This window comes from Hyperolius riggenbachi, chromosome 7, assembly GCF_040937935.1.
Source record: "Hyperolius riggenbachi isolate aHypRig1 chromosome 7, aHypRig1.pri, whole genome shotgun sequence".
NCBI classification, from domain to species: Eukaryota; Metazoa; Chordata; class Amphibia; order Anura; family Hyperoliidae; genus Hyperolius; species Hyperolius riggenbachi.
In genome coordinates, this window is record NC_090652.1 from 958,320 (window position 1) to 983,651 (window position 25,332).

At 47.1% G+C, this 25,332-nt stretch overlaps 1 protein-coding gene across 1 annotated transcript in view; it reads right to left on the reverse strand.

Moving 5' to 3' along the window:
• Window positions 1-19,865, reverse strand: part of WDR90 (WD repeat domain 90) — a 109,408-nt gene extending 89,543 nt beyond the window's left edge. The window contains exons 1-10 of the mRNA XM_068246363.1: window positions 19,833-19,865; window positions 19,135-19,274; window positions 16,036-16,166; window positions 14,758-14,888; window positions 11,619-11,780; window positions 10,336-10,464; window positions 9,729-9,853; window positions 6,129-6,193; window positions 5,913-6,041; window positions 4,434-4,607 (exon numbers count right to left, since the gene is read on the reverse strand). Of these exons, the coding sequence (XP_068102464.1) occupies window positions 4,434-4,607; window positions 5,913-6,041; window positions 6,129-6,193; window positions 9,729-9,853; window positions 10,336-10,464; window positions 11,619-11,780; window positions 14,758-14,888; window positions 16,036-16,166; window positions 19,135-19,274; window positions 19,833-19,865 (1,219 nt within the window). The remainder of the gene's footprint in view (window positions 1-4,433; window positions 4,608-5,912; window positions 6,042-6,128; window positions 6,194-9,728; window positions 9,854-10,335; window positions 10,465-11,618; window positions 11,781-14,757; window positions 14,889-16,035; window positions 16,167-19,134; window positions 19,275-19,832) is intronic.
• Between the last annotated feature and the right edge of the window lie 5,467 nt (window positions 19,866-25,332).

A 25,332-nucleotide genomic window follows, 5' to 3' on the forward strand; every position in this document is an offset into this window, starting at 1 on the left:
GTGACTAATTGAGTAGAAGTGTCTAACCACTCTGTGGGAGCCAGAACTCTTAATGGTTGGTAGGGGTTCAAAAACTTATTTCACTCAATGAAATGCAAATCAGTTGCTATCTTTTATTTAAGGTTATTTTTTCGATTTTCCTTTTGATGTGCTATCTGCCACTGTTAAAATAAACCTACCATTGAAATGATACTGTTCTGAGACTTTTCATTTCTTTGTCATTGGACAAACTTACAAAATCAGTGAGGGGTCAAATAATTATTTCCTCCACTGTACATATACACACACAGTGCTGCCCATAATTATTCATACCCCTGGCAAAATGTTATTGAAAGTTACTTTTATTAAACCATCTTTCAGGTTGGAGGGTCTTCTTGCCATCACCCTGATCTTTAGCTCCCTCCACAGATTCTCAACTGGATTCAAGTCAGGACTCTGGCTGGGCCACTCCAAAACATTAATGTTGTTGTCTGCTAACCATTTCTTCACCACTTTTGCTGTGTGTTTTGGGTCATTGTCATGCTGAAATGTCCACTGGTGGCCAAGGCCAAGTTTCTCTGCAGACTGCCTGATGTTGTCGCTGAGAATCCTCATGTATTACTCTTTTTTCATGGTGCGGTTTACTGTGATTAGGTTCCCTGGTCCATTGGCTAAAAACCCCCCCAAAGCATTAGGTTCCCACCAGCATGTATGACAGTGGGGATGGTGTTCTTTGGGTTGAAGACTTCTCCTTTTTTACGCCAAATGAAGGAAACATCATTGTGACCAAACAATTCCATTTGTGTTTCATCTGACCATAACACAGAAGACCAGAAGTCTTCTTTGTCCAGATGAGCATTTGCAAAGGCCAAGCGAGCTTTTGTGTGCCTTATCTGGAGAAGTGGTGTACTCCTTGTTCTGCATCCGTGGAACCCAGCAGTGTGCAGTGTCCGTTGGATTGTCTGCCTTGAGACATCGCCACCAGCAGAGCCCAGATTCACCAGGATGGCCTTGGTGGTGATCCTTGGATTCTTTTTCACCGCTCTCACTATCCTCCTGGCCAGCACAGGTGTCACATTTGGCTTCTGACCATGTCCTCTGAGATTTTCCACAGTGCGGAACATCTTGTATTTTTTTAATAATACTTTGCACTGTAGCCACTGGAACTTGAAAACATTTAGAAATGGCCTTGTAGCCCTTTCCTGACTTGTGAGCAGCCACAATGTGCAGCCGCAGGTCCTCACTGAGCTCCTTTGTCTTAGCCATGACTGTCCACAAACCAACTGCAGAGAGCTGCTGTTCTTCACCTGTTGAATTGATTAAACAGCTGTTCCCAATTAATCAGGGTAATTAGGATGCTTTAGAACAGCTTGGACTATTTGGAATGGTATAGAACTTTGGATTTTCCCACAGACTGTCACAGTTTGTGAAGGGTATGAATAATTTTGGACTGGACACATTTTAGCTCAAATAAAAAAGCGGAGAATTTTTTTTCCACAATAATATTTCTTCTACATTGTCTTATTACCTTTTGGGAGACACCTGTGTCATTTCCTGTCAAAAAATAAATAAAAATACTTGCCGGTTGAATAAACTTAACTTTAAGTAAAAATTTGCCAGGGGTATGAATAATTATGGGCAGCACTGTATATATACAGGGGTTGGAAAAAATAATGGAAACACCTAATATTTTAGCATCATAATCTTTGAACATTTTTAAGCAATCAAAACTTGGCTTATGTTAAATTTGTTTTTGTTTATTATTTTTGTTATTTGACATGTTTAATTAAAATAATTGTTATTTTACAAATATTTAAACCAAAGTTGGTTATAATTTATAAAAATGGCAGATCTCTCAGACTTTCAAAGAGGCCAAATTGTTGGTGCTCGTATGGCAGGCGCTACTGTAACAGAAACTGCCCGAATGCTTGGCATTGCAAGAGGTACTGTCTCAAAAGTAATGACTGCCTTTGAAAGAGAAGGAAATATGTCCTCAGCAAAGCACAGTTGTGGCTGAAAGTCAAAGTTGTTTCCACAAAAACTGTTCGCCGGGAGCTGCACAAATCTGGATTCCACAGAAGAACTGCAATTAGAAAACCTCTGCTCTCAAAGACAAATGTTTCCAAGCTTTTAGAGTGGTGTAGAAACCACCAGAATTGGTCCCTCGAGCAGTGGAAAAATGTGATTTTCTCTGACGAATCATCGTTTACCTTATTTCCGACCTCAGGCCGAGTGTACGTTTGGAGACAGCCGAAAGAAGCAATTCATCCAGGCTGCCTTCTCCCAACCGTAAAACATGGCGGGGGTTCTGTGATGATCTGGGGTGCTATTTCTTGGAAATCCACCGGGCCAATGATTTCCCTTCATGAAAGAATTAACAACCGAGACTATTTTGGAATTTTGGGCGACCAAGTTCATCCTATGGTTCAAGAACTGTTTCCGGAGGGGAATGCCATCTTTCAAGATGATAATGCCCCAATCCATACAGCTAGAATTGTTAAAGAATGGCACGAGGAACATTCTACTGAAGTTGAGCATCTCATCTGGCCACCACAATCCCCAGACCTCAACATTATTGAGCATTTATGGTCGTTATTAGAGATTCAAGTAAGAAGTCATTTTCCGCCGCCATCGTCTCTAAAAGAACTGGAGGGCGTTTTAACTGAAGAATGGGCTAAAATTCCTTTGGAAACAATTCACAATTTGTATGAATCAATACCTCGGAGAATTGAGGCTGTAATTGCTGCAAAAGGTGGACTTACAAGCTGTTTCCATTATTTTGTCCAACACCTGTATATTTACAGTGGTTTGCAAATGTATTCGGCCCCCTTGAAGTTTTCCACATTTTGTACTATTACTGCCACAAACATGAATCAATTTTATTGGAATTCCACGTGAAAGACCAACACAAAGTGGTGTACACCTGAGAAGTGGAACGAAAATCATACATGATTTAAAACATATTAATAACTGCAGAGTGGGGTGTGCGTAATTATTCAGCCCCCTTTGGTCTGAGTGCAGTCAGTTTCCCATAGACATTGCCTGATGAGTGCTAATGACTAAATAGAGTGCACCTGTGTGTAATCTAATGTCGATACAAATACAGCTGCTCTGTGACGGCCTCAGAGGTTGTCTAAGAGAATATTGGGAGCAACAACACCATGAAGTCCAAAGAACACACCAGACAGGTCAGGGATAAAGTTATTGAGAAATTTAAAGCAGGCTTAGGCTACAAAAAGATTTCCAAAGCCTTGAACATCCCACGGAGCACTGTTCAAGCGATCATTCAGAAATGGAAGGAGTATGGCACAACTGTAAACCTACCAAGACAAGGCCATCCACCTAAACTCACAGGCCGAACAAGGAGATCGCTGATCAGAAATGCAGTCAAGAGGCCCATGGTGACTCTGGACGAGCTGCAGAGATCTACAGCTCAGGTGGGAGACTCTGGCTTTCTTCTTGCCACTCTTCCATAAAGGCCAACTTTGTGCAGTGCACGACTAATAGTTATTAGTCGTGCACTGCACAAAGTTGGCCTTTATGGAAGAGTGGCAAGAAGAAAGCCATTGTTAACAGAAAAGCATAAGAAGTCCCGTTTGCAGTTTGCCACAAGCCATGTGGGGGACACAGCAAACGTGGAAGAAGGTGCTCTGGTCAGATGAGACCAAAATTGAACTTTTTGGCCAAAATGCAAAACGCTATGTGTGGCGGAAAACTAACACTGTACATCACTCTGAACACACCATCCCCACTGTCAAATATGGTGGTGGCAGCATCATGCTCGGGGGGTGCTTCTCTTCAGCAGGGACAGGGAAGCTGGTCAGAGTTGATGGGAAGATGGATGGAGCCAAATACAGGGCAATCTTGGAAGAAAACCTCTTGGAGACTGCAAAAGATTTGAGACTGGGGCAGAGGTTCACCTTCCAGCAGGACAATGACCCTAAGCATAAAGCCAGGGCCACAATGGAATGGTTTAAAACAAAACATATCTATGTGTTAGAATGGCCCAGTCAAAGTCCAGATCCAAATCCAATCGAGAATCTGTGGCAAAATCTGAAAACTGCTGTTCACAAACGCTGTCCATCTAATCTGACTGAGCTGGAGCTGTTTTGCAAAGAAGAATGGGCAAGGATTTCAGTCTCTAGATGTGCAAAGCTGGTAGAGACATACCCTAAAAGACTGGCAGCTGTAATTGCAGCAAAAGGTGGTTCTACAAAGTATTGACTCAGGGGGGCGAATAATTACGCACACCCCACTTTGCAGTTATTTATTTGTAAAAAATGTTTGGAATGATGTATGATTGTTGTTCCACTTCTCACGTGTACACCACTTTGTATTGGTCTTTCATGTGGAATTCCAATAAAATTGATGCAGGTTTGTGGCAGTAATGTGACAAAATGTGGAAAACTTCCAGGGGGCTGAATACTTTTGCAACCCACTGTATATCTCATTACCTCTGGTGGAGAGGCCGGACAGTCTGCTCCTGCTGGGCTGACTCTCTCGGATGATCAGTGATGATTGCCCCTCATCGTCCTTTTGATCTTCAATATCGATCTCTTCCACTTGCGTTTCTTCATGCAGAACTCCGCCCAGATCCCCATCACCTTCATCCGATTCCACATGGAGCCCTGAGGGACAACAATCCACCACAGATCTCAGCAAGTCACCGACCTGTCAGTCCTCTCATTTCACAATCGGCCTGACCACTATCCAGACACATTTATCGGCTGTATGACTTTATTGTGGAACTCTTTGCATTCCTACATAGACTGTAAGCTCACAAGGGCAGAGCTCTCTCACCGCTTGTGTCTTGGAATCTGCTATACACTTTGTTCATCATATTACATTTGTCGCTGTAATTATTACATTAGCCAGTTCTGTATTATGTACCAGAGTCTATATTCGGGCGTATCATTGTCTGTATTGGGTTTTACTCCATGTTTGTTTCTTACTTTGCACAGCGCCATGGAATAGGTTTATAAATCAATGCTGATAATTTGAGCACAGGAAGCAGTTATGGCAAATTCTATATACACTGATGTATGGGAGGGTGAAGGCTGGCGTTGTACGAGATTTGCTGATTGCAGTCGATGGACGGATGTCTTTTTTCAACCAATCTCTGGAATATGTCACTATGCATTTATAGGATACCAGAGCTGAAATAACCTGGAGAACCGGGGGAGCAGACGTGTACTGTGACCTGCGCTGATGCCCACCGCTCCCCCCTACACCCCGCAGTCTACCTAAATACCCCTTGGCATTTCTGTTTAATCTGACTGTTATCACCTCTGATAAGAATCCCGGACTGAGCATTCGGTCTAGCTTTGCTATGGAATGATTATAGCCTAGTCTGTCTTCTCTGGTGTCTTTTCAAGCCCAAGCCTGCCCCCTTGTGGCTCTGCTATAATGACTCAGCTATAATTATTCCCCACAAAGCCAGACTGAATGCTCAGTCCGGGATTCTTATCACAGCTGGTAACAGACACTTTTAGCAGTGAGGATGAAACAGAGAGCATGGTAAGTGTTTTCTCTAATGTTCTTACTGATATATATGGTAAAATACACAAGGGTGCTTCCTCTCTGGTTCCCTTTAAAGGTTAATTGGCCCAGGCCTAGGAAGGGTTTTTATTGCCTTCCCCTGGACCAACTGTGATATGTGATGGTGCAGGGCAGAAATGTACCCAATGCTTGCTTATTTATGTTTTCCTGGTTGAACTCAATGGATGAATGTCTTCCTTACAACCAAACTATGTGCCTATGGAGGTGGTTTATGTCCCCTTCTAGCTATGGGTCCGGATTACTGTAGTTGACGTGCTTTTTGTTTTAATCTATATACAGTATATATTAAGTGCTAGTGATTATTTTTGATGTAAATGGGTAATTTATAAAGAGAAAAGAGTAAAGATTTGTGCTTGTACTAGGAGTCTGCTCACCTGCAGGGGGCGCACTCTGCACGGGGCTAATGTCCAGGCGAGGAGGGGAGGAGACACAGGGACGAGGGGCGGAGCCACGGGGCATACCACTAGAGATAAACGTGGAGTCTCTCCTCTGATCGCCGGCGTCTGTAATTCCACAAACAGATGACATTACACAACTCCCAATAACAATATCAGCAGACCCGCAGACTGTTCATGAACAGTGGTACTCACCAGAGCTGGAAGAGTGACGCCCCCCAGTGGCCGGCTGGTGCATGGCGGGCAGACTCTGAGAGGAGCTGAGGAGACATAACGATGGGGTCACACCGACTATATCAGACAGCACAGAAGACTTTACAGCCCCTCCTCCACCACAGACAGGACCAATAACCCAGCATAAGGCAAATACTGGCTACATAGCATCCTATGAAGTCCTAAAACCAGAAGAAAGTATTGAGGTTCCCTATCCAGCCCCCCACAGCGCTCTCTATTCCCAACCTTCCTTATGGGGAGCTCCACTTAAAGGGAACCCAAGGTGAGTGGGATATGGAGGTCGCCATAAGTATTTACTTTTACAGAGAATCTGTACTGTGAAAATCTTACATAAATAAAAGTATCAGCCTGTTTGTAGTCTTCTCCTAGCCCCCTCTGACATTTTCCCTCCTCTTGCTGTTTTCTAGGTTATAAAATCACTGTTTTACTCATTGTTTTTGTAAACAATGAAGATGGCCGCCAAACAGAAAATACATCTTCAAAGCAGGTGCCTGTTTGCAGAGGCTCCTCTCAAACATGCCTTCACTGCTGTAATATTTCTCCCACTTGTTGCCTTGGCTGCTTGTCTGGGCTTTGAACTGATCTTTCTGCACTCACAGCTGTTCACAAGGTCACAGACAGGCTGGCTGAGAGCAGAGACGCTGGTTGTGACTCATACACACAGCACACACACACACAGCCTGCAGGGGGCGTGGGGGAGGCGTGCATAACTTCTCCCTATCACAGCACATTCCTTTCTGGGCTGGCAAGGCTCGACAAAAGGAAAGAAGATTAGATCTATTACAGAGACAGTGCAACTAGAAAAGGCTGCAGTAATCCACAGCACATTAGAACAGGTATAGGAACTTATAGGATAGAAGAAATAAGGCTGAAAATGTTGTTACAGAGTCTCTTTAAGCAATACAAGTTGCCTGGCAGCCCTCCTGATCCTCTGCCTACTTTTAGCCATTGCCCCTGAACAAGCATGCAGCAGATCAGGTACTCTGGAACAAGCATGCTGCTAATCCAGTAATACCTCAGTCAGCTGAGTCAGAGATTTAAGACCCAGACACTAGTTATACCAGAGGATCAGCAGTACAGCCAGGCAACTGGCATTTTTTACAAGGGAATACATATGGCAGTCTCCATATCACTCTCACCTCGGGTTCCCTTTAAAAAGAACAAATTCTGGAGCTCAGTTCATGGTAAAGCAGCCGTGTCCGCCATACTATCCCAGGGGAAAATCAGATTCCACCCATTCATGTCAATGGAAAAGGCTGCCATTCTCACAGTAAACAAGCCACAGTCCCCACACTTGGCACAGCTGGTCACCTGGTGACCGAGGCTACAAATCCAGGAAAAGTGGGCGGAGCATAAAACAGCCAATCAAATTTCAGCCACTCATTTTCAATGGGAAACTGTAAACTGCAGCCATTCTTACACTGTTAATCGCAGGGTTCTCAAACTTGCTACAGTCGGTCACTGGGTGACTGGGATCAATATTCATAAAAGTGGGTGGAGCCTATAACAGCCAATCAAAATTCACCTATTGATTTTCAAGGGGAATATTAAAATTGCTGCCACACTGAAGGGGAGGGAGCCACTAAGAACCTATCAGATGTATTTGCTTGAACTGCTTCCATTATCACATTTGATGCCAGGAACCTCAAATCTCGCAAACTTGGTAATTGAGTTTAGGTAACAAAAAGTGGGCGGAGCCCAAAAAACCCTAATTTTTCCCTGGGAAAATATAACCTGCAGCCCTTCTTCACTGTTAATGGTAGGGTTCTCAAACTTTGCACAGCTGGTTACTGGGTGACTGGGATTAATATTCAGAGAAGTGGGTGGAGCCAAAAACAAATTTCCCTGGGAAAATATAACCTGCAGCCCTTCTTCACTGCTAATGGCAGGGTTCTCAAACCTTGCACACTTGGTCTCTGGGTGACTGGAATTAATATTCAGAAAAGTGGGTGGAGCCTACAAAAGCCAATCAGATTTTGCAAATTCATCTATTGATTTTTAAAGGGAATATTTAAATTGCTGCCATTCTTGCACTGTTAATGGCACAAGCCTCAAACCTGGTATAGTTGGTCACTGGGTGACTGGGGTTCAAATTCAGTAACGGGGGTGGAGCCACAGACAGCCAGATGTGTTTAATTTCACTGGGCAAATATAACTGCCTAAGGACCACAGGCTTACACCCCCCTAGTGAAGAGGACACTTTTTACAATTCAGCACACTGTGGCTTTAACAGTGCGTTGCAGGGCCATACAACTGAGCACACAAATCATGCTTCCTTTCCTTGTCACCAACAGAGCTTCCTATTGGTAGCACCTGATTGCTGCTGCCACGTTCAGCTGTGTTTTTTTATTATAAATTTTAGCACAATCGACAGCTGTAACGATCGAAACCCAATTGAACATGTCGGAAATAATCGATTGACTGGGATCGATCCCACTGATCAAGCGGGAAATCGCAACGTGTGTACCCAGCATAAGGCATCAGCCTATGAGAGGGATCAGATTGTCAGCCTCTCCTGGGGAAAGCTCAGTGACAGCTGTCCCCCATACAGCGCTGCACTGGATTGCATCACTGTGCCAGTATTTATAGCCTGCCAGCCCCGATCATGGCTGGCAGGCTGTTTACAGAGCGGAGCTACGTAACTCAGCGGGGATGCATGCTTATCCGCGATCCCTGCTAATCTCTGCCCCGAGGACTTGACGCCAATTGGCGTTAGGTGGTCGTAGAGTGGTTAAATTATTGATGCCAAGGACCCCAAAACTCACACAACTGGTCATCAACTGACTGTGTGTGTCAAGGTTAGAAAAAGTGGGCGGAGCCAGCAACAACCAAATACATACGCGGCCAACGCTGGGTCTTCAGCTAGTAGTAAATAAAGAGAAAACTGGTCCAGGCATTTTCAATCTTTACTGCCTCTGACTGAAGCCAATCCTGATGTCATTTCCTCCGTTACTCCTCTGTCTGAAATGGTGTATGCAGAGCTGCACTGTCATATCTAGCTCGCTTTGTAAACACGTGAGCAGAAGGTGAGGCGATTTATAGATTAATATCTGCTGAACTGAGTAAAGCAACCCGGAAGTGAAATAATACCATAAAGAGGAGATACCTCAGCAGGGAAAGTCAATGTTTCCAGTTCATGCAGGATTATGCAAATATATGCAAATGTATGCAGCTTGGAAATAAACCAATCAAATCTTGCTGATGCATCTAACTCTTTTTGCTTTTACTGCAGAATTGCTTGAAAGCACACCTGAGGTGAGAGAGATATGGAGGCTGCCATATTATTAAACAACGTAGATAGCCTGGCTATCCTGCTGATCCTCTGCCTCTAATACATTTACCCACAGCCCCTGAACAAGCATGCAGCAGATCAGGTGAGTGAAGGGTGACTGCATTAGCTGCATGCTTGTTTCAGGTGTGTGATTCAGCCACTACTGCAGCCAAAGAGATCAGCAGGACTGCCAGGCAACTGGTATTGTGTAACAGGAAAGAAATATGGCCGCCACCGTATCCAGTAATGGCGTCAGGTTTTGTTACTGATAATAATAATATGAATAATACCGGAGATCCGGGTCTGGAGCAGCTTCAAAGTCCCAGATGAATATAGCGTCTCCGGCAGAGATGACCGTCTGCTGGTCTGGAGAGAACGCCAGCTGCTGGATCGCCTCCGAGTGACCGATGAAGGCCTAAAACAGACGACACAGGGGGACTGTGAATCCTACGGGGGGGGGGGACACGTGAATCCTATGAGACGGGGGACAATATGCTGTGCAGCCCCCTGTGTGTGTATTGCAGTATATCGAGTAGTTGGCAGTGCATGCGTGTGTTGTGAGAAGCAGCATAGAGCAGTGCAGCCCCCTGTGTGTGTATATTGCAGTAGATGGTGTAGTTGGCAGTGCATGCGTGTGTTGAGAGAAGCAGCATAGGGCAGTGCAGCCCCCTGTGTGTAGATCGCAGTGCAGCCCCCTGTGTGTATATTGCAGTAGATGGTGTAGTTGGCAGTGCATGCGTGTGTTGAGAGAAGCAGCATAGGGCAGTGCAGCCCCCTGTGTGTAGATCGCAGTGCAGCCCCCAGTGTGTATATTGCAGTAGATTGTGTAGTTGGCAGTGCATGCGTGTGTTGTGAGAAGCAGCATAGAGCAGTGGTGATCATGGTCCTCTGTATTACCTGTGGGCGGGAGGATCCGGCAGACTCCTGGTCCCACACTTTGATGATTTTGTCCTCAGCTGTCAACAGATACTTGTCATTGTCACTCAGAGCCAGCAGGGGGCAGTGCTGTCTGTGCATCTTCACCACCTGAGGAGATCACATGATATAGAGTCACTGCAGCGCTGTACACACACGAGTCACAGGTACTTCCTGTCATTGTCACTCAGAGCCAGCAGGGGGCAGTGCTGTCTGTGCACCTTCACCACCTGAGGAGATCACACGACATTAGAGACACTACAGCACAGTACACACACTAGTCACAGGTGCTTCCTGTCATTGTCACTCGGTGCCAGCAGGGGGCAGTGCTGTCTGTGCTCCTGAGGAGGTCACATGACATTACACTGTAGCGCTGTACACACACTAGTCACAGGTGCTTCCTTCCTTGTTTAGACATCAAGCAGACAGACAAATGACAGCGCTGAAGGCTGCACCTGAATTGTAAGCCAACAGAGGCATGCAGAGCCCCCCCGGGACTAAATACATGTCTTGCATACAAAACAGATGCAAATTATGTGCCAATTCTAATCTAAAAATTTTGAACAATTTCAATTTTTTTCTAAATTTTTCGATTAGAATTGGCACATAATTTGCATCTGCTTTGCATTCAAGACATGTATTTAGTCCCAGGGGGGCTCTGCATTGCCTCTGTTCGCTTACATCTCAGGTGCATCCTTGAGCGCTGTCATTTGTCTGTCTGTCTGCTTGATGAAATGTGTATACCATTTATGATTAGCAGCACGAGGAATATTATGTTTTTAATGCTAGATTAGTGTTAGTTCTTCCCCGAGGGGGTACGTCACTGCTGTGGGGAAGTCTATTAGGTAATCTGTGCACACATTATCACTGAGGATAACACCCCCCTCTCCCTGTAGTGAGTGCTGGGTGTGTAATATCGTCCAGTTACTGGAGCTCTGCACATCAATGCAGATTGATCATTCAGGTATAAGTTCTACTGAAAGCGCTGCCATGTCTCCCGCTGTGCTTGTGTAGACATTGGCTTTTGGTTTGTGAGATGGACCGTGTTCAGCTAAACACAGAGGCAGAGACCCTCGTTCTCTCTTGCGTAATGCTGGTTGCCTGGCTGTCCTGATCTGACATATACATTAGTCACACCTGGAACAAGCATGCAGCCAGCCGCATCAGAACACCTGATCTGGGTCAGTGAGGCAGAGGATCACCATACCCCTCTCACTATAGACACACTCCATGTAATCAGCGGCAATGCTTTGTCACGCTCTTACCTCCTTTATCAGACGGCCGGTCGCAGAGTCCAGCCACAGGATCTTATTGCCAGAGGTGGAGACCAGCAGGCGGTACGGTCGGAGAGAGCTGAACGCCAGGCTCATTGCACAGTCCAGCTTCGTGCTGTCCACATCCAGTATACTGACGTCCACACGCAGGAGCTGGGGAGGGGACACAGAGGACATGAGCGGGGGGGGAGGGGGTGTCTCTGTATACAGCGTGTGATTGGTTCGTGTGTGTGTGTGTGTGTGTATGTATGTGTGTACAGTTTGTGTGTGTGTATGTGTATACAGTATATGTGTGTGTGTGCAGTGTGTGTACAGTGTGTGCAGTGTGTACAGTGTGTACAGTGTGTGTGTGTGTGTGCAGTGTGTGTGTATACAGTGTGTGTGTGTGTGTGTGTGTGTGTGTGTGTGTGTGTGTGTGTGTGTGTACAGTGTGTGTGTACAGTGTGTGTGTGTGTGTGTGTGTGTGTGTGTGTGTGTGTATACAGTGTGTGTGTGTGTGTGTGTGTACAGTATATGTGTGTGTACAGTGTGTGTGTGTGTGTGTGTGTGTGTGTGTGTGTGTACAGTGTGTGTGTGTGTGTGTACAGTGTGTGTGTGTGTGTGTGTGTGTGTGTGTGTGTACAGTGTGTGTGTGTGTGTGTGTGTACAGTGTGTGTGTGTGTACAGTGTGTGTGTGTGTGTGTGTGTGTGTGTACAGTGTGTGTGTGTGTGTACAGTGTGTGTGTGTGTGTGTGTGTGTACAGTGTGTGTGTGTGTGTGTGTGTATACAGTGTGTGTGTGTACAGTATTTGTGTGTGTACAGTGTGTGTGTGTAGTGTGTGTACAGTATGTGTGTGTATACAGTGTGTGTACAGTGTGTGTGTACAGTGTGTGTGTACAGTATTTGTGTGTGTACAGTGTGTGTACAGTATATGTGTGTATACAGTGTGTGTACAGTATGTGTGTATACAGTGGTGTGTACAGTATTTGTGTGTGTGTACAGTGTGCTTGTACAGTATTTGTGTGTGTGTGTACAGTGTGCTTGTACAGTATTTGTGTGTGTGTGTACAGTGGTGTGTACAGTATTTGTGTGTATGTACAGTGTGCGTGTACAGTATTTGTGTGTGTGTGTACAGTGTGTGTACAGTGTGTGTGTGTGTATATAGTGTGTGTGTGTACAGTGTGTGTGTGTACAGTGTGTGTGTGTGTGTGTGTGTGTGTACAGTGTGTGTGTGTGTATATATAGTGTGTGTGTGTACAGTGTGTGTGTGTGTATATATAGTGTGTGTGTGTGTGTATATATATATATATTGGGTCTGAATGACCATATCGATATGGCCTGTTTCTTGGATCCCTAGTTAGTGTACCCACGTGCTGGACTGCAGGCTTGAATAGTTAGGTGGTCCTTCCCTAATGTTTATGTGTTGCTTTTATAATATGTTGTACGCTATTGTCCTCGTTGATTGCCTGTTAAAAACCAGTGGTATGAGGGGTGAGTAGGGTTCTAATTTGGATTGGGAGGTTTTCACGCACCCGTTGGGGCTTTGGGGTTAGGGCCATTAATTCTTGTGCCCCTACCTAGTTATGATTATATAATCTATTCCCTCCCCTAGATCCTTTTGTTCCCTCCCCCTTTGGTGTCCATTTTTAGTATTTTTAATATATTCAATACTAATTGGGTAGTGCTTAGTATCTATGCACTACTTATGAGAGTATCACCAATTATCCTGGCCATTTTGAAGGACATTATTGCGTCGCAACATATGCCATGTAACATCTTTTATCTTTTTAGAGCTGGTAAGGCTGTGGTTTTCCGTGTTTGCCTGGCAAGCCACACGGGAACGCAGTTTAACTTTCTCCTACTCTTTGCTGCCATCCTGTGGCTGCAGCACTGTTAGACGCACAGAGGTATGTGCGCAGGTGCTACAGCCAGCGTGGAACGCCCGAGCTTCCGGGCGGAAGACGTCAGATGACGGCAACCTCCCGGAAGTGAGGACGTACGGCGGGGACCCGCACGCCTAGCACCATGGGTAGTTTCCCATAGAATATATACGGCGAGAGCCCACAACATGGCGTGCGCATTGCCTCTGAAGACGCTCAAGAGAGCGAAACGGTCGTAAGGCGGCCCCCACTGCTCCCACCTCACCCCACAGCCACATGGAGTAACGGGTAGGACAATTTTTATCAACTGTGTGTCATTATGCTAATCGCATGAAGCCGCAAGAATAAAGCTTTTTTACTGCTACGCATTTGCATGTGCCGACTTTCCCCTTGCATTCTGCTTACCATGATCTGCTGTTTTCAAGTCTGAGCACGCTATTTGTAGCATGACCCGTTACTAATCCTCTAAGAGGCACTCTACTTTAGTCCCAGTGCATGTTGATTGATAGTTGCAGTGCCGGTTCTGTGTGTCTACTTAAGTCCTGTATATATATATAGTGTGTGTGTACAGTGTGTGTGTGTATATATATAGTGTGTGTGTGTGTACAGTGTGTGTGTGTGTGTATATATAGTGTGTGTGTGTACAGTGTGTGTGTGTGTATGTGTATATATAGTGTGTGTGTGTGTATATATAGTGTGTGTGTGTGTGTGTGTGTGTGTGTGTGTGTGTGTGTGTGTGTGTGTGTGTGTGTGTGTGTGTGTATATAGTGTGTGTGTGTGTACAGTGTGTGTGTGTGTGTGTGTGTACAGTGTGTGTGTGTACAGTGTGTGTGTGTGTACAGTGTGTGTGTACAGTGTGTGTGTGTGTGTGTGTGTACAGTGTGTGTGTGTACAGTGTGTGTGTGTGTGTACAGTGTGTGTGTGTGTGTGTACAGTGTGTGTGTGTGTGTGTACAGTGTGTGTGTGTGTACAGTGTGTGTGTGTGTATATACAGTGTGTGTGTACAGTGTGTGTGTGTGTACAGTGTGTGTGTGTGTACAGTGTGTGTGTGTGTACAGTGTGTGTGTGTGTATATACAGTGTGTGTGTGTGTACAGTGTGTGTGTGTGTACAGTGTGTGTGTGTGTACAGTGTGTGTGTGTGTACAGTGTGTGTGTGTGTGTGTGTGTGTGTGTGTGTGTGTGTGTGTGTGTGTGTGTGTGTACAGTGTGTGTGTGTACAGTGTGTGTGTGTATATATAGTGTGTGTGTGTACAGTGTGTGACTGGTTACCTCGTCTAGCGATTGGGCGTCCATGATGGTGACAGTGAACTCTGTGGGCCCCACGAAGGCGAGGAGCTTGCCGTCTCTGGTCACACACAGCGCCCGGGGGCCGCGCTCGGAGCTCTTGCAGACCACGTTACCTGGACGGGGTGGGAAGCAGAGAGAAGCGATGAAGTCAGTGATATTACTGCAGCCATCATACTCCACAAGCTGCAGGACTCTGGCTGAGCCTTCATGGACAAGCAGCCGGGGGGTCATACATACTTCCCAGAGTGTCACTGTGTCTGCATGTGGAGGGATAAACCGCTGAGAACAATACAGCACTCGGTTATTTCCTAGTGATTGAGCAGAGGGAGGGGGGGGGGGGGGGAGAGATGGGGATACTGATGGGGGGAGGGATAGTCACAGGATCTGAATGCAAGGAGCTTCTAAAGCACTAAACAAAAAGGGATACTCTATCACTGGAAATAAATCGAGCGGTCTCGCCTCTTCAGATGATCCACATCAAGTTCATGGAAGAGAAGTTTTTATTGATAACCGGTGAAACTGTTGACAATGCGTTTCGCAGGTCCTCCTCCGCTTCCTCGGGTCAATATCACAGAATAAACCTGCTGTAATGTCTATGTACAGGCACCCACGCTCCACACAGACCGCAGAGCAGGGCTATCAATAAACACCTCTACTTATTTCCAGTGAGTACAGAATATCGCACACTGGGCACCTCCCACAACCCCTGTTTGTCAAGTTTCTGGACACCTCCTTAGGAGTTGATAGAATTTTCCAAATATGTAGCCATCTGCAACTAGGAAAATCCTAAAGGGACCCCAAGCTGTAACAAAAAAACAAATAACAAAAAAAAAAAACTGGATTTACCTCCAGCCCACCGCAGCCCACGAGATCCCCCGCAATCCTCCTGGTCCTTTCCGCGGTCCCGTTGGCGGCTCCGGTAATGTGACTACTTCGGTGAGGTCACACATGCGTGCCCCCACTGCACCATCACGCCAACATGCGTAAGAGTCCTGCACATGCACGGTACAGCAACCAACCAGGTTCCGGAGGATCTGGGATACCGAGCGGGGGATGGTTATTTCCCTGTAGGCGCACACGTGTTGGATACAGGTGCTTGCAAGTTTTGCAACCAATCCTTGTGAGTATCCATTACCCACAATTTCTGTTTATTTTTGACCACCTAACAATATTCCACCATTTGGCTCCTGGTTTTCCCTTCACATTATAGCTACCAGGATCGTAGTCTGAGGTTATACCACCATCTCCTGCCTGCCTTACCGAGCACCCGCAGGACATGCTGCTCCCGCTGTCCGATGCTGTACAGAGCCAGCGAGCCCAGAGCACAGGCGCTGTACAGGAGGCAACCATCAGGAGAGAACAGGAGGCCGGTGATGGCACCACGGTGCTGCCTGGTATACGGAAAGAGAGGGTCAGTCACACCAAACTCAACACGCAACACACACACACACACACCTCCTCCTCAATCCAACCCCCCCCACCCCCACCAAGACCTCCTCCTCAATCCAAACCCCCTCCACCAAGACCTCCTCCTCAATCCATCCCCCTCCAAGACCTCCCTCATCTATATACAGTACAGACCAAAGGTTTGGACACACCTTCTCATTCAAAGAGTTTTCTTTATTTTCATGACTATGAACATTGTGGATTCACACTGAAGGCATCCAAACTATGAATGAACACATGTGGAAGTATAGTACATAACCAAAAAGTCTGCAACATCTGAAAAGATGTCATATTCTAGGTTCTGCAAAGTAGCCACCTTTTGCTTTGATGACTGCTTTGCACACTCTTGGCATTCTCTTGATGAGCTACAAGAGGTAGTCACCTGAAATGGTTCTCACTTCACAGGTGTGCCCTGTCAGGTTTACTAAGTGGCATTTCTTGCCTTATAAATGGGGTTGGGACCATTAGTTGCATTGTGGAGAAGTCAGGTGGATACACAGCTGATAGTCCTACTTAATAGACTGTTAGAATTTGTATTATGGCAAGTACAAAGCAGCTAAGTAAAGAAAAACGAGTGGCCATCATTACTTTAAGAAATGAAGGTCAGTCAGTCTGAAAAATTGGGAAAACTGTGAAAGGGTCCCCAAGTGCAGTCTCAAAAACCATAAAACGCTACAAAGAAACTGGCTCACACGCGGACCACCCCAGGAAAGGAAGACCAAGAGTCGCCTCTGCTGCGGAGGATAAGTTCATCCTGTTAGAATTTAAGTATGCTGAATTCGTAGGCCTCAGTTATAACTGAGGTTAGTTAAAAGACTTGACTTGCAGAGAGTCTCCCTTTAATGAGCATTTCTAGAAGCACTGTGGACCATGGTCTTGTGTCTCACACAGGGCCAGCCCAAGGCCAGAGTGCTAATTTGTCCAAGATGTAAAGCCTGCCAGGCAACTTTACTGTAAACATCAAGTGTTTTCATATTTCCTAAAGGTAAACAATAGCCAGGGAACATTTCCTTCCTTTCTGGGTAATAAGGGAGAAAATGCCATATTTGGCTTGTCCCCTAGGAGCATGCGTAGATAGGGGCATCCATCACATGCTATTATCAGCCAATTGCATGCGATGGGTGCTAGATTATCCCTGCAGGATGATGTCACATTTAACTCTTTAGAGGTTAGTATAAGAATAGCCGACATGGGCTCCCGAGGGACTGCTCTCTACTTCTGACTTCCCTTCTTGTAACTTTCCGTAACTGTACGCTGTATATATGCCTAAGTGCAACTAGCATAGATGTAACAAAGAGAAAGCCTGGTCTCTCGTCACTAGGGATAGATCAAGTCTGCATGGAACGCATAAGATTCTACAGACCGTTTGCTGTGCCAAGGTTAACCTGTAACGAAGATATTGCTACTGAACACATCTGTATATTTGTTTTACAGTTAAACTCTTGAACCTTTGACGAGGTCTAAGAAGTTCTATCTCCTATGCTGTTTGCTGTGATGAGTGTCAAGTTATCACACTGCCTGTGATATGGTGCCGAACGAAGGTGTAGTGTTATTGCCAATAGCAACCAACAAATATTTATTACACATCCAAGTCACTAGCCTCAGAAATCGCAGGTTAACAGCAGCTCAGATTAGAGACCAGGTCAATATCACACAGAGTTCTAGCAGCAGACACATCTCTAGAACAACTGTTAGGAGGAGACTGTGTGAATCAGGCCTTCATGGTAGAATATCTGCTAGGAAACCACTGCTAAGGACAGGCAACAAGCAGAAGAGACATGTTTGGGCTAAAGAACACAAGGAATGGACATTAGACCAGTGGAAATCTGTGCTTTGGTCTGATGAGTCCAAATCTGAGATTTTTGGTTCCAACCACCGTGTCTTTGTGCGATGCAGAAAAGGTGAACGGATGGTCTCTACATGCCTGGTTCCCACCGTGAAGCATGGAGGAGGAGGTGTGATGGTGTGGGGGTGCTTTGCTGGTGACACTGTTGGGGATTTATTCAAAATTGAAGGCATACTGAACCAGCATGGCTACCACAGCATCTTGCAGCGGCATGCTATTCCATCCGGTTTGCGTTTAGTTGGACCATCATTTATTTTTCGACAATGACCCCAAACACACCTCCAGGCTGTGTAAGGGCTATTTGACCAGGAAGGAGAGTGATGGGGTGCTGCGCCAGATGACCTGGCCTCCACAGTCACCAGACCTGAACCCAATCGAGATGGTTTGGGGTGAGCTGGACCGCAGAGTGAAGGCAAAAGGGCCAACAAGTGCTAAGCATCTCTGGGAACTCTGGGAACTGGAAAGACTGTTGGAAGACCATTTCAGGTGACTACCTCTTGCAGCTCATCAACAGAATGCCAAGAGTGTGCAAAGCAGTAACCAAAGCAAAAGGTGGCTACTTTGAAGAACCTAGATTAATATGACATTTTCAGTTGTTTCACACTTTTTGGTTATGTACTATACTTCCACATGTGTTAATTCATAGTTTGGATGCCTTCAGTGTGAATCCACAATGTTCATAGTTATGAAAATACAGAAAACTATTTGAATGAGAAGATTTGTCCAAACTTTTGGTCTGTACTGTACCTGCCCCCTCTACCGAAATCTCCTCCATCCAACCCTATTTCCACTGAGACCCCCTCCATCCACCCCCCCTTTCCACCAAGACCCCCTCTATCCATTCCCCCCTCCACCAACACCTCCTAAATCTACCCCCCCCCCCCCCCCCCCACACCAAGACCTTTTCCACCACCACCACCATTAAGACCTCCTCCATCCATCCATCCATCCCCCCTCCACCAAAACCTCTTCCCCGCAACCCCCCCCCCCACAACACCACTAAGACCTCCTCCATCTCCCCCCTCCCCCAAGACATCTCCAATATATACCCCCATCTACACACTTACTTGTGCTCAGCCTGCAGACTAGTAGACGTCACATCGAAATATCTGACCACACCACTGCTGAAGCCACAAGCCAGAGCCTGACGCATGGGGTGAAAGGTCACAGCGCACGGAGTCTCCTCATTGGCTGAGAAGTCATACAGCTGCCAAGACAAGATGGGTACGAGTTAGTGGCTCATAGGATCCTCTGTTGGGCAGATTCTGAACTTCAGTCATGAGAGGCTGGCATTAAATGGCCCCACCACTAATATTGGAATTTCAACTTTGATGGACATAGCAGGAAGCACGCAGGAGCAACCAAAGTGACCCCAACAATTGTCACATAGGAGAATCAGAGTAATCCCAAATATCGCACACCAGCGTCCAGCAGAGGTGAAGGGTGCAGGACCAAGCAGCCAAAGTCCATACAAGTATCCAAAGAAAAAAGTTCCGCACACCACTAACAGGAACGGTCTATTGCTCCATCACCATATACATGCAATCGATCATAAAACACGCGTTCGTTTTAGGACTACATAGTGTCCCTTTTGTCATGATCTCAACTATGCCTTGATAACGGGGGCCCCGAAACGATTGTCGGTTTTATGATTGGTGATGGAGCAATGAAACGTTCCTGTTAAACTAGTTCTTTGGAGAATCAGGCGGTTGTGTCTCCTCAGTGCTGCCTAGGGGGCGATGTCACAAACACACCACTCACTTACTGTCCTGGAGCTGGGCGTGGCTACACGAGGCATGTGGTAGCCACACTACAGGAAAGGGCGTGGCCTGGGTGCTGCCACCCATCTGTGTTCAGTGGAAGGTGTGGAGGGAACTGACGGGTGGCATTCAGAGAGAGGAGGATTTGGCGGAGAGCGGTGGATCTCTCAGAGGAGGTAACCTCACATTAAAGAGGGACTGTCAGCCACAAAATCAAGTTCCATTTACCCACTGCTGTGTTCATTATGCAGCCTGGACCCTGTACCTGCATTGCAAGCACTCTAATCTAATCAGAAATGTGTCTGCTGTAATGAATCTTATCTCAGTCAGCCTGGCTGTATTTTCACCATTGCCGATGAGAGGGAAGCATGTCATCTCACCTCCCACATTACTGCTCCTCACTGACTGGCTGAGGGCAGCTCAGTGTGAGGGCTAGTTCGCACTGGGCGCTTTGGAAGCGTTTTGCTGATCGCCGGCGATCAGCAAATAGCTATTTTTTCACTGTACAGGAAAGTGATTTAGGAGTGATTGCGTTTTGTGATTGTATAACAGGGGTAGGGAACCTATGGCTCAGGAGCCAGATGTGGCTCTTTTGATGGCTGCATCTGGCTCACAGACAAATCAGTAGAGGGGTGATTCACTGAGCTCCACTGCTCAAGCAGCACAGCTTAGTGTGGCAGCGCAAGTAACATTTTCAATGTAGGCGCCCTACTGCTGAAGCATGCATTGCTAACTTACACACACTCCCCCCAAAACTAACGGCTGCTCCAATTGTCCTACTCTGGATCCTGTCCGGTCCAGTGACTTTGTAGGACGAGATCCCCTCACTCGTCCTACAAAGTGACTCAACTCCAAGTCAGCTAGCTAATTGTACAAGCTGTTAGTCGGTATTTCTCCTGTCTGGCTCTTGGGGAAATTGCTGATGTTGCTGAAACCCAAGAGAAGCTGAAGACGTGTCTGACACTTCCGCTGCCCGGCGGATCAACTGTATCCACATCACCATGGCAACAGGGACATGAGCCCGCTGCTGCGCATGCGCACTGTGCCAGTTTGAAACCTATTGTATGGCTCTCACAGAATTAGATATTAAGATATGTGGAGTTTATGGCTCTCAGACAAAAAGGTCCTGACCTCTGATCTATAACATTGAAATGCAGTCGCTCCAAAACTGCTGCATGCACCATCAGCAAATCGCTAATCAATGACGATCACTACAGTGTGAACACTGCCATTGACTTGCATTAGCAGCAGAATATTGCTGATCACCGGTGATCAGCATATCGCTGCAAAATCATCCAGTGTGAACTGTCCCTGAAGCTGAAATCTGATCTGTGCTGTGCTCACATGGGCTTACAGGGTGCAGATTCTAAGAGGAAAAAAAGTAAGGGAGGAAATGACATCAGGATTGGCTTCAGTCAGAGGGAAGCAAGATGGCAAATGCCAGGAACAGAATTCTCTTTATTTACTGAATTAACTGAGATGAAAACTTGGAGCGTACAACACATCTGTTATGTAAGTGGGACAAGTCGTTATCTACTTATATACGTGTTCTTTTCCTGGCATAGAATGGCCCATCCTGCTGCTTTACAGTGGACCTGTACTCTCAGGACAGAAGGAAAACAGAGAAATGCACCCTGTGTGTATTTAGAGAGTTTAGCCAGTCTAATTCCCCCTCATCTGTGGCTAGTCACTAGCATAATTTCATCCATCAGGTGTGTCAGCTTAGGAATCTCAGAAGTCCTCAGCAGAGCAGCTAATTGGAAAATACAGAGTGTTAACCCTTTGTCTGCTTCCATGAAAGCAGGAAGTAGACACTGCAGATTTATTGCCGGATTTGTATCAGCTGTAACAAGGAAATGTTTTTCTGTAAAGGTTATTGTGCTGTTGCTTATCTTTTAGAGCGGAGAGGACGTTCCAAGTTCAGGTCCACTTTATAGTCCCCCCCTGGTAGGATCGGGGGGGTCCTGTCAGGATAAAGGTGGGGGGGAGGGGCGGTATATCTCACACCAGGGAGAGGCTTCCACACAACACTACACGAGGAATAAACAGCGCCAGTCATCTCACCGATTAGGAGATGGAGAACCAAAAAGTATACAATAATAATAAGAACCGTTTAGCTTCCCCTGACTCATGGGCCCGTTTTGTGGTGATTGACCAGGCAGGGCCCCACTGTGTGCTATCAGCTCTTGGAATGTGACTTGCTACATCATTGGGGGAGGGGCAGCAGCTGCAGCGCTCCTTTCTGAACCGCTCTCAGTTATGGTGTATGTTCTGGCTCCCCTGTACCACCCGTCACATCTCTGTAAGGAGGGTGTGTTATTAGTACAGCTCCTGCAGCGCTCCTTTCTGACCCGCTCTCAGTTATGGTGTATGTTCTGGCTCCCCTGTACCACCCGTCACCTCTCTGTAAGGAGGGTGTGTTATTAGTACAGCTCCTGCAGCGCTCCTTTCTGACCCGCTCTCAGTTATGGTGTATGTTCTGGCTCCCCTGTACCACCCGTCACCTCTCTGTAAGGAGGGTGTGTTATTAGTACAGCTCCTGCAGCGCTCCTTTCTGACCCGCTCTCAGTTATGGTGTATGTTCTGTCCCTTGGACACCCGTCACCTTTCTGTAAGGAGGGTGTGTTATTAGTACAGCTCCTGCAGCGCTCCTTTCTGACCCGCTCTCAGTTATGGTGTATGTTCTGGCTCCCCTGTACCACCCGTCACATCTCTGTAAGGAGGGTGTGTTATTAGTACAGCTCCTGCAGCGCTCCTTTCTGACCCGCTCTCAGTTATGGTGTATGTTCTGGCTCCCCTGTACCACCCGTCACCTCTCTGTAAGGAGGGTGTGTTATTAGTACAGCTCCTGCAGCGCTCCTTTCTGACCCGCTCTCAGTTATGGTGTATGTTCTGGCTCCCCTGTACCACCCGTCACATCTCTGTAAGGAGGGTGTGTTATTAGTACAGCTCCTGCAGCGCTCCTTTCTGACCCGCTCTCAGTTATGGTGTATGTTCTGGCTCCCCTGTACCACCCGTCACCTCTCTGTAAGGAGGGTGTGTTATTAGTACAGCTCCTGCAGCGCTCCTTTCTGACCCGCTCTCAGTTATGGTGTATGTTCTGGCTCCCCTGTACCACCCGTCACCTCTCTGTAAGGAGGGTGTGTTATTAGTACAGCTCCTGCAGCGCTCCTTTCTGACCCGCTCTCAGTTATGGTGTATGTTCTGGCTCCCCTGTACCACCCGTCACATCTCTGTAAGGAGGGTGTGTTATTAGTACAGCTCCTGCATCGCTCCTTTCTGACCCGCTCTCAGTTATGGTGTATGTTCTGGCTCCCCTGTACCACCCGTCACATCTCTGTAAGGAGGGTGTGTTATTAGTACAGCTCCTGCAGCGCTCCTTTCTGACCCGCTCTCAGTTATGGTGTATGTTCTGGCTCCCCTGTACCACCCGTCACCTCTCTGTAAGGAGGGTGTGTTATTAGTACAGCTCCTGCAGCGCTCCTTTCTGACCCGCTCTCAGTTATGGTGTATGTTCTGGCTCCCCTGTACCACCCGTCACCTCTCTGTAAGGAGGGTGTGTTATTAGTACAGCTCCTGCAGCGCTCCTTTCTGACCCGCTCTCAGTTATGGTGTATGTTCTGGCTCCCCTGTACCACCCGTCACCTCTCTGTAAGGAGGGTGTGTTATTAGCGCAGCTCCTGCAGCGCTCCTTTCTGACCCGCTCTCAGTTATGGTGTATGTTCTGGCTCCCTGTACCACCCGTCACATCTCTGTAAGGAGGGTGTGTTATTAGTACAGCTCCTGCAGCGCTCCTTTCTGACCCGCTCTCAGTTATGGTGTATGTTCTGGCTCCCCTGTACCACCCGTCACCTCTCTGTAAGGAGGGTGTGTTATTAGTACAGCTCCTGCAGCGCTCCTTTCTGACCCGCTCTCAGTTATGGTGTATGTTCTGGCTCCCCTGTACCACCCGTCACATCTCTGTAAGGAGGGTGTGTTATTAGTACAGCTCCTGCAGCGCTCCTTTCTGACCCGCTCTCAGTTATGGTGTATGTTCTGGCTCCCCTGTACCACCCGTCACATCTCTGTAAGGAGGGTGTGTTATTAGTACAGCTCCTGCAGCGCTCCTTTCTGACCCGCTCTCAGTTATGGTGTATGTTCTGGCTCCCCTGTACCACCCGTCACCTTTCTGTAAGGAGGGTGTGTTATTAGTACAGCTCCTGCAGCGCTCCTTTCTGAACCGCTCTCAGTTATGGTGTATGTTCTGGCTCCCCTGTACCACCCGTCACCTCTCTGTAAGGAGGGTGTGTTATTAGTACAGCTCCTGCAGCGCTCCTTTCTGACCCGCTCTCAGTTATGGTGTATGTTCTGGCTCCCCTGTACCACCCGTCACATCTCTGTAAGGAGGGTGTGTTATTAGTACAGCTCCTGCAGCGCTCCTTTCTGACCCGCTCTCAGTTATGGTGTATGTTCTGGCTCCCCTGTACCACCCGTCACCTCTCTGTAAGGAGGGTGTGTTATTAGTACAGCTCCTGCAGCGCTCCTTTCTGACCCGCTCTCAGTTATGGTGTATGTTCTGGCTCCCCTGTACCATCCGTCACATCTCTGTAAGGAGGGTGTGTTATTAGTACAGCTCCTGCAGCGCTCCTTTCTGACCCGCTCTCAGTTATGGTGTATGTTCTGGCTCCCCTGTACCACCCGTCACATCTCTGTAAGGAGGGTGTGTTATTAGTACAGCTCCTGCAGCGCTCCTTTCTGACCCGCTCTCAGTTATGGTGTATGTTCTGGCTCCCCTGTACCACCCGTCACCTTTCTGTAAGGAGGGTGTGTTATTAGTACAGCTCCTGCAGCGCTCCTTTCTGACCCGCTCTCAGTTATGGTGTATGTTCTGGCTCCCCTGTACCACCCGTCACATCTCTGTAAGGAGGGTGTGTTATTAGTACAGCTCCTGCAGCGCTCCTTTCTGACCCGCTCTCAGTTATGGTGTATGTTCTGGCTCCCCTGTACCACCCGTCACATCTCTGTAAGGAGGGTGTGTTATTAGTACAGCTCCTGCAGCGCTCCTTTCTGACCCGCTCTCAGTTATGGTGTATGTTCTGGCTCCCCTGTACCACCCGTCACATCTCTGTAAGGAGGGTGTGTTATTAGTACAGCTCCTGCAGCGCTCCTTTCTGACCCGCTCTCAGTTATGGTGTATGTTCTGGCTCCCCTGTACCACCCGTCACATCTCTGTAAGGAGGGTGTGTTATTAGTACAGCTCCTGCAGCGCTCCTTTCTGACCCGCTCTCAGTTATGGTGTATGTTCTGGCTCCCCTGTACCACCCGTCACATCTCTGTAAGGAGGGTGTGTTATTAGTACAGCTCCTGCAGCGCTCCTTTCTGACCCGCTCTCAGTTATGGTGTATGTTCTGGCTCCCCTGTACCACCCGTCACATCTCTGTAAGGAGGGTGTGTTATTAGTACAGCTCCTGCAGCGCTCCTTTCTGACCCGCTCTCAGTTATGGTGTATGTTCTGGCTCCCCTGTA